The sequence below is a fragment of the Scardinius erythrophthalmus genome (assembly GCF_964197995.2).
Source record: "Scardinius erythrophthalmus genome assembly, chromosome: 3".
NCBI lineage: Eukaryota > Metazoa > Chordata > Actinopteri > Cypriniformes > Leuciscidae > Scardinius > Scardinius erythrophthalmus.
The window spans coordinates 40911308-40921307 of NC_138223.1; the positions used below are offsets into that span (position 1 = coordinate 40911308).

At 40.3% G+C, this 10000-nt stretch overlaps 1 protein-coding gene across 1 annotated transcript in view; it reads left to right on the plus strand.

Annotated features, from left to right (window-relative positions):
- The first annotated feature begins 381 nt into the window (after positions 1–381).
- The window catches only part of mast1a (microtubule associated serine/threonine kinase 1a), a 59815-nt gene continuing 50196 nt past the window's right edge, over positions 382–10000 (plus strand). The window contains exons 1-2 of the mRNA XM_081362408.1: positions 382–510; positions 8969–9000. Coding sequence (XP_081218534.1) covers positions 460–510; positions 8969–9000 — 83 coding nt within the window. The 5' untranslated portion in view covers positions 382–459. The remainder of the gene's footprint in view (positions 511–8968; positions 9001–10000) is intronic.

A 10000-nucleotide genomic window follows, 5' to 3' on the forward strand; every position in this document is an offset into this window, starting at 1 on the left:
CCAGCTGCCAGCCAGCGAATATGATCTGATGTCGATGTCCTCTGGGGGACAGACCGTGATCCATTAGTGCTCCAGATGTCCAAAGAGGACCTCGATCTCTCCGAAAGGACGCGCCTCGGTCGTGCCCGCGCGGACAGAAAAAGTGAAGATCTAGAGCACTCAAGATGAATATTTTACTCGTTTCTGACTGTAAAAACCAGGCACTTTGACCCCAGATCGGAGCGTTTTAATCAATTATAAAACGATTTCCGGATTATTTTTTAACAGTTAACGTTAACTGATGTACTTTCCATCAGCTGTGTGTTTGTTGTTGATGTGTCTCGCGCATCGCTTTGCAACGCCCATGATCTTCTCAACCTGAGGGGGGAAATGCAAACGGAGGAAAACTTCTGAACATCAGCTGTAGGCGTCTGTCACCACGTGGACTCGGATGTGAAGGGCTTTAGTCAGACAGACACGATGAGCGATGCCATGGATGACTCCGGTATCATCCGCCGGCGGAGGATGCAGGTGAGATGTTTTGTTATTAAAAAACTGGATCACATTAAAGCTGTTGCAAGCCATTTATGTTTTACATCCCATATACAATATCTCTACTGCCTGTCATGACTGAGAAATCCCAGCTGTTTGACTGGAACCAATCTGAAACTCCCTCTGTCTGTCAATTATTTAGTGCGTTGGGGTTTGCAGACATCGGGTTGGCTGGTGTCGTGTCTTCATTTGCTTAAATTAGCAAAATGGCAGAAGTTAGCAAAACGGTTGAAAATTTCTATTCAGTGCCATTCCAATGAATGGGGACTGGATCTTTCAAGCTCCGAAAGACAAGAAAACAAACAAAAACACCTTAAAGGGTTAGTTTACCCAAAAACGAAAATTGTCATCATACTCGCCCTCATGTCGTTCCAAACCCGTACGACTTTCGTTAATCAGAACACAAATAAAGATTTTTTTTAATGACATCTGAGAGCTTTCTGTCCTTCCATTGATAGCTACGCAACTACCACTTTGACGCTTTTAAAAAGTTAAGATAAGCTAAAATAAAACCATATGAATTGAATGGTCGGGTCAAATTTTCTGAAGAGACACGATCACTTCTTATGATGAACAGATTGAATTTGTATTCATGTATGAACATTGATCAGCAAACATATAAAGAAAAGCTCTACTGAACAAGCTTGAAGCACGAGAACAAACCTCATTGGTTCTTGAGGAAGCTCAGACGTGCTGCGTCACAAGAGAATGAACCTCATTGGTTCTTGAGGAAGCTCAAACGTGCTGCGTCACAAGAGAGTGAACCTCATTGGTTCTTGAGGAAGCTCAAACGTGCTGCGTCACAAGAGAATGAACCTCATTGGTTCTTGAGGAAGCTCAAACGTGCTGCGTCACAAGAGAATGAACCTCATTGGTTCTTGAGGAAGCTCAAACGTGCTGCGTCACAAGAGAATGAACCTCATTGGTTTTTGAGGAAGCTCAAAGGTGCTGCGTCACAAGAGAATGAACCTCATTGGTTCTTGAGGAAGCTCAAACGTGCTGCGTCACAAGAGAATGAACCTCATTGGTTTTTGAGGAAGCTCAAAGGTGCTGCGTCACAAGAGAATGAACCTCATTGGTTCTTGAGGAAGCTCAAACGTGCTGCGTCACAAGAGAATGAACCTCATTGGTTCTTGAGGAAGCTCAAACGTGCTGCGTCACAAGAGAATGAACCTCATTGGTTCTTGAGGAAGCTCAAACGTGCTGCGTCACAAGAGAATGAACCTCATTGGTTCTTGAGGAAGCTCAAACGTGCTGCGTCACAAGAGAATGAACCTCATTGGTTCTTGAGGAAGCTCAAACGTGCTGCGTCACAAGAGACTGAACCTCATTGGTTCTTGAGGAAGCTCAAACGTGCTGCGTCACAAGAGACTGAACCTCATTGGTTCCTGCTGAAGCTCAAACGTGCTGCGTCACAAGAGAATGAACCTCATTGGTTCTTGAGGAAGCTCAAACGTGCTGCGTCACAAGAGAATGAACCTCATTGGTTCTTGAGGAAGCTCAAACGTGCTGCGTCACAAGAGAATGAACCTCATTGGTTCTTGAGGAAGCTCAAACGTGCTGCGTCACAAGAGACTGAACCTCATTGGTTCTTGAGGAAGCTCAAGTGTGCTGCGTAACAAGAGAATGAACCTCATTGGTTCTTGAGGAAGCTCAAGTGTGCTGCGTAACAAGAGAATGAACCTCATTGGTTCTTGAGGAAGCTCAAGTGTGCTGCGTAACAAGAGAATGAACCTCATTGGTTCTTGAGGAAGCTCAGACGTGCTGCGTCACAAGAGAATGAACCTCATTGGTTCTTGAGGAAGCTCAAACGTGCTGCGTCACAAGAGACTGAACCTCATTGGTTCTTGAGGAAGCTCAGACGTGCTGCGTCACAAGAGAATGAACCTCATTGGTTCTTGAGGAAGCTCAAACGTGCTGCGTCACAAGAGAATGAACCTCATTGGTTCTTGAGGAAGCTCAAACGTGCTGCGTCACAAGAGAATGAACCTCATTGGTTCTCGCACGTCAAGCAAGCATGCTTGAGCTTCCATTTACCGTGTCGGATGTGTGCGTTGATGAAGGTTTAAATGTGAATTAAAGCCTAAATTAAAGGCTTCTGTTCATCATACACAGAGATTGTGTCCCTTCAGAAAATTAGGACTAATTCTACGATCTCTGTATGAAGCGTCTAAGTGGTAGTTGCATAGACTGTCAATGGAGGGACAGAAATCTCTCAGATTTCATTAAAGATCTTCATTTATGTTCTGAAGATGAACAAAAGTCTTAACAGGTTTGGAATGACTTGAGGGTGAGTAAATGAAGACAGAATTTTCTCTTTAAAGGTATCATATATTTTGTCCATATGAGTTATATCCAAGGAATAAAATGAAGTGAATCCCTTTTCAAGACCAGGGACAGTGTGAATGCTAATTGAAGTAGATTATTTTTCTTTTATTTAGTTCACTTTTTGGTGCACTTAAAGATAGCTAAGTTTGTTCATCGTAAAAGATCCCTGAACTTTGATTAAAAAAAAAGTTAGTAATCTAGTAATCTTCTTAGTAATCTAGTTTTCACAGTGTGATTTATTAACACTTAAACACTTAACACTGATTTCTTTGCCCAACAGAATGTAAAGTGTAAAGTGCTATCTAAACCGTAACAGGATTAGATTTGTTTTCATTGTAAGTTACTCACTAGGTTCCAGCGTACTCACAGGAGTTCATATTTGCTTTGTGGTTTGGGAGTTATTGTTTTCATGTCTCCGGTTCTTGCCCAGAGCAACATAACTGGAAAAAAAAGCATAAAAGAGGTTTTGAGCTGTCGTATTATTGTTGGTACAGCACGGAAACCATCTGCTGTTCTATGAAGTCAAAACAAAAAGTGTGCGTATTACTTTCACTTCCCCTCTTTCACTGCTGAAAATAAACAAGCCATTTTCAAGCTCCAGCTGATCCGGGTTTCAGTGCGCCGCTGCACTCCACCCCAGACCGCTGGAGATTTCGCAAAAACGGCACCACTTTTCAGTTCCTTTACTGGAAAATAAGAGAACTCAGTGTTTATACTTTAGTTTAAAGTGCTGGACATCAGTATTAGCTGCTCACATTGACAGTGATTTATGTAACTTTTTATGATGCATTTCAGTGCAAAATGTCTATACTTGTTACTTGTAAAATGAAATTAGTCATTTCAATGAGGAATAAAACATTCCTTGATTTTTTTTGGTGATAAAAGAGTTCATTGTATCATTAAAACCGGTATTAATTCTCTAACTTTCAAACCTCAAAACTTCCTCCTTAGAGAAAAAAGTGTTAGTATTGAAACTAAACTGTGAATGTGGTGTCTATTGGCTTCTTCCGCAAATTTTGCCACAATGAACACTTCACTGTAAGGTAATATGAATAGAATCTAAACACCATAAGAACTAATGATAGGTAAAATGAAGGAAACAATCTTAAATATAAATCTTAAGTTGTTTTTGGCTTTGAGTTGCACCAAAAACACTCTGCAGATCCCTCTAATGTATATTAACTTTAGATATGAGTGGCTTGAGATAGCAGCCTATAAATTTATAAATCTGTAACAGTGTAAATCAGGCTTTGTAAAGAGGTTGTGTTTGAAGGATAGGGCTGTTAAAACCATATTATATCTGTTTTTGGTTCAAAATATAATTAATATAAAGAGTCCCCTTTAAGATTAATAAAAAACAAAACAAAAAAAAACATAATTTCACTCACTTTCATATATAGGATCTACACCCCGGGAGACACATATACAGGTTTACAGCTCTGCTTTCTGACAAAATGCCATCTGGATTCTGGAGATGCGAAGTTGGAATGGCTTTTAGCCTGCAAAGCATTATGGGTGATTAAATGTAGACCACAAATTAGTGGTTGCTTTCAGGGATGCCAGGGAGTTTTGACCAACTTAAGGCTTTGTTTCAGGGAGCACTTCTCAGAAATCTGTCCACTTGGGAATTGACCTCTCAGGAATTCAAGGAAGCTTAATGATTGGATGCAGCTTTATTGTGTGACGGTGCATCAAAGCGATGGAAAACCCACAGTCAGTTAGGATACTGCATGGATCAGTGTGTGTGTACATACAGGATGCATAGATTTCACAAGCTACAGTACCACTTTGATTCTTATAAATGCTTGCCGAGGCATAGGCTTACGGGAAATGCTTACAGAGACACAAACACACTTCTTCTCAACAACACACATTCAAGTCCGTGCCATCAGGCTATCAGAGGCCCTACACTGGATAAGGGAGGGTCTGGTTTTCCTGGGACAGGCACAATCTGCTCTTTTAAGCCCCATTAGGCAGTTAATGGCAGGTTAACAGCTTATGGCATTGGAGAATAAATATGATAGAGAGTATATAAAGTGATGAGTATATGGCTAAAAATCAGCAATTTTTCAGCCTTTTGATAATATTCAGTATATCTCAATATATTGTGATGTTTATGTAAATTCAAAAGTATAATGTGGTAATTAAAACAATACATGCATAATTCCATACTGTTTTGTCACTAAATGAAAATAATTATATTTTAATATTTTACTATTGTATTAGTTCTTTTTATATGCACCAATTTACACTATCGTTCAAAAGTAATTTTTTCATAAATAAGGTCTCTTCTGCTCACCAAGGCTGCATTCATTTCATTAGAAATACAGAAAAAAGGTAATATCGTGATATACTATTTAATAACCCTTTTCTATTGTAATATATTTTAAAATGTAATTTATTCCTGTGATCAAAGCTGAATTTTCAGCATCATTGCTCCAGTCTTCAGCGTCACATGATCCTTCAGAAATCATTCTAATATGACGATTTGCTGCTCAATACGCATTTCTTCTTATTGTTAATGTTAAAAACAGCTGTGCTGCTTAATATTTTTGTGGACACAGTGATAAAAGCATCCATGATGATTTAAAGTATTCATTTATTTAAAAAAAATTGTTGACCCCAAACTTTCTTTTACCAAAACACGCTAAAATCTCACTTTTTGAATCATGATGAATTGTTCCATTAGAGTTTTGAATCAATTCATCGACAGTGTAAACTGATTCACTGAAATAAATCATACTTGTATACGCATGATTATGAGTATATTGTTCTATTACTATAAAACAGCATTATGGTAATCTTAACCTAGTACAGTATGAGGGATTACATCGAATTAGCTATAGAGCTGGTAAGTCCCGCCCATCCGTAAAACCCCAAGTGGACCTCTAAGGTTGAAAAATCGTCAATGCAAGTGAATGGGAGAAAAGAATTATTTTCTGGTCCCGTTTGAATTGTGCCATGAATGTGAACATATGTTGTCTGTGAATTTTTTATATAACTTTTCATGTTACGAGTTTGACAGTATATGGTATGATTCTTCAGCTAGCAGTTGTGGAAGAGACATAACGAGAAAGACTACATGTCGCCTATGTGACGTCACCCCATAAAGTTGATTTACCCGTGGTTTTCGCCAACCTCAACGATTTTGTCCTCTCCCTGAAAGAAGGCGGTGAAGTGCACCAAAGACACAGCCATGTTTAGCGGGATCCGTGAGCTAGTGTCCGTGTGCTAGTGGTGTTGACGTTTCAAACGCGTCGAGAGCAGCGAAGAGTTGTAGTCCACAAAGTACTCTCACACAAAGTCTAACAGTATCAAACTTCTACCTGCTAAATTGTAGCATTCTTTACACGAAAAGTTATATAAAAAATTCACAGACAACATATGTTCACATTCATGGCAAAATTCAAACGGGACCAGAAAATAATTATTTTCTCCCATTCACTTGCATTGACGATTTTTCAACCTAGAGGTCCAGTGGGGTTAGCGGAAGGGGCGGGACTTACCAGCTCTATATGGATCATTATTAAAAAAATTAAGCAAAAAATATTGATTTCATCTTATATCTTGTATGTAATAATATATGTTTTTTGTATTATATTCTGGCTGCTAAAACATTGAATCCTGGATGATTCAGTAAATACTCAGCGGTGTATATTTGTGGAGTAATTTCAGCCTGTCTGTAGCCGCTCTATGATTGACAGCCTGGTCTTGCAGTGTGGCGGCTGCGTTATTACCCTCATTCCTCTTTTCCATCCCTCGTTTTATCTCCTGTTGGAACGAGGGGGCTTTCTCTCCTCTGGGCGTCGAGCCCAGTCTGTTTCATTAGTCTCAGCTGTAGGCTGAATGTTATTCATCACCGGTCTGGAAGTTCACAGACTTAATGAGCCCAGTGTTTGTCAATATCGTCTTTTGCCACTATGTCAAGTGCATGCAGTGGATATGCTACTTTCCGCGTCTTATATTGTTTCAGCTTAAGGCCACTCCATTGGGAATGAGAGAAAAGTAGAAACACAGGCTTGAGAAGGTGGCTGCATCCCAATTTATGTACTTACAAGTGTACTTGAGTGTAGTAAGACAGTGCAGCAGTGTTGGGATATGCTGTCGCATCATAAAATCTTTGACCTTTGACCTAAACATCCAAACAAAGACGTTCTAACGAATAAATTAAGAGAACGGTTTTCCTCTCACAGTTGCGAGTTCAAAGAGGAGAGCGGAAATATGAAAATGTAAATGAAGTGCTGATGTGGAGAAAATAGCAGCTTCTTTTTCCTGCTCTCTTGCTCCCCGTGGAGTGCAGACAGTCGATAAGCAGAAAGACATTTTATGTACGAGATAAAGTCACACACAGTCTCGGAGTGGAAATCGGAGCTCGGTTTTGAGTGGTTTTCCTTGTTTTGTTTTTTTAGCTCATAGGGTTAGAGGTTTGCTGAAATCCCTGTATTAACCCTCTGGTGTTCCTCCTTTAGGGTTCATATTGTGATCCTCAGCAGTCAAAACAGACCAGATCAGTGTTATCTTATCTGATTCTGTTCAAGACCATTTAGCTTTTTCATTTAGCCACAAAAGTCACCAAAGTTCGCACCATTCCAATGAAGTAAAAAGTATAAAAAATTAAAAACGTGGACCTTGGGCCAGTACGAAACCACCTTTGTGAGTTTTGCACAGCATTTCCTTCAAAAAATGTAAAAATCTGGCTAAAATAAAAATATAAGCTGTTTCAAATAATACATCCATCCACAGTCTTTTGAAGGGTTCAGTCTTTTTTTCCTAATGTAATGAATTGATCTGCTCTCTAATACTGTTGCTTCCCCTCATTGTCTCATTAGTCAACTGCGACATCCTTTCGATTCATCTTTCTGTTTCCTCTGGCTCTTCACTCATGTTTTTCTCACTCTTTGCTTCGGTTGGATGGATTAATATTCTGTGAAGTAGCAATGGAGACTCTTCCTTCAGTGTGACATGAGTGTGATCAGTGCTATCTCTCTATCTCTCTATCTATCTATCTATCTATCTATCTATCTATCTATCTATCTATCTATCTATCTATCTATCTATCTATCTATCTATCTATCTATCTATCTATCTATCTATCTATCTCTCTTTCTATCTATCTGTCTGTCTGTCTGTCTGTATACTGATCTATATCTATCTATCTTTCTGTCTGTCTAGATAATCTATCTATCTGTCCTCACTATACAGGTTCAGACGATATAAATTCTTAACTGAAAATTATGTGTCAATTCAGTGTTAATTTGCATGTGTTTCTATCCATCCATTCATCCATCAGGCTGTCCATCCATTCGTCATTTTTTCAGTAAATAGAAAAGTAACGTTTTGTTTGAAAATGAAAATGTTTTGTTTGATTATTATGAATTTGAAAAAATTAAAGTATTTTTTAAAGTGTAGAACGCAGCCCACACACATATACACACACACACACCGGCCACAGACTATTTGTCCAGTTAATCCTCCATTAGTTGCTCAGTGGCGCCAGTCATGCTGGCAGGGAAGCCCTTGTCACACACGATGTCATCAAAGTGAGTCACAGTGGGTGAAGTCATTTCCCCCCGACAGAAGCCCTTAGTGTACCATCACGTGCACCAGCATGGCCTCTTTCCCGCTATATGACATGTATTCTCTCTCTCTCTCTCTCTCTCTCTCTCTCTCTCTCTCTCTCTCTCTCTCTCTCTCTCTCTCTCTCTCTCTCTCTCTCTCTCTCTCTCTCTCTCTCTCTCTCTCTCTCTCTCTCTCCAGTGACCTCGTTTGTGTAATTGGCCATTAATGTTTTGGGATTGTTCTCCCCTAAGTGCTGTCCTCCCTCTCAGAGATCTGAAGAGCATTATGGGTCATAATGAATGTCAGCTGGCATAAGATTATTCCAGTTTGGTTTCATCAAGATGTTTATGTCCTAAAGCAAACTGATATTGACCAGTTATTGATGGTATCATTTTACACTGGGTAATATAATCACTCAGTCTATCATTTCTCTCTTTCTCTCTCTCTCTCTCTCTCTCTCTCTCTCTCTCTCTCTCTCTCTCTCTCTCTCTCTCTCTCTCTCTCTCTCTCTCTCTCTCTCTCTCTCTCTCTCTCTCTCTCTCTCTTCCAGAAGGATCTTCCCCTGCCCAGGAAGAGCAGTGGGTGAGTGTAGCAAATCTGCTTTACTTGATTTGATTCCGCATTTATTTGTCCAAATGTTGTCTGGATTTTATTTTTATTTTTGCTGGGACCTAGCATAATGTGGTACTGAGTAAAAGCACTTTTCCCAAACCCAATCCTAAACAAACAACCCCAGATTTGTGTCCATTTTTCGCTACACCTGTCCACATTGAAATTACTTGATGTGCTGAATGAAAGATTTACAGATGAAAGTTGGAAACCTACCACATCTGAACAGATAATGCAAGGTCACAGTAATATCATGCTGCAATAGTGTGGCAGCACATAATATAGTAGTTCAGGAAGTAATACATACAGTAATACACCCGGGTCACGGCACCAAATGTAACCCGTCCTACTCGACCCACTCCAAGGGTGATTCGAACCGGGGTCTCCGGCGTGGCAGGTGCGTGCACTAACAAGGGCGCTAAAGACCGCAGCCGCTAGCGACTGAAGCCAGTTGATTGAGGATTACACGCACAGCTCTTACTGGCCTACATACATTACACTCACCCCCCTAAACCTCACTCCCATCCGGGTCACGGCACCAAATGCAACCGGTGCTTCTCGACTCGCTCTGACAGCCGCTAGCGATAGCGGCCCGGTGAGTGAGGTTAACACAAGCTCAGCTCTTACTGGCCTACGTCCGTTACAGATGCAATTACAGATGCAACGTCCGTTACAGATGCTTACTTTATGCAGCAATGCTGGAAAGCAACAATGCACTAGTGCAGTAATGCAGCGAGGAATGCAGTGATACATCAGTGCAGTAATGCAGAAAAACAACAATGCACTAGTGCACAAATGCAGGAACACAGCAGAGTAATGCAGGGACACAATATCACTTTCATTGGTTCGTCTGCCCATCCAGTCTTAATAGTTACGTCTTTACGTCTTGCTGTCCTCAAAGGAGGCTCAAACCCGAGGCTGCAGCAATACATCAGTCAAGCAATGCAGGAATGCAGCGATTCACTAATGCTTT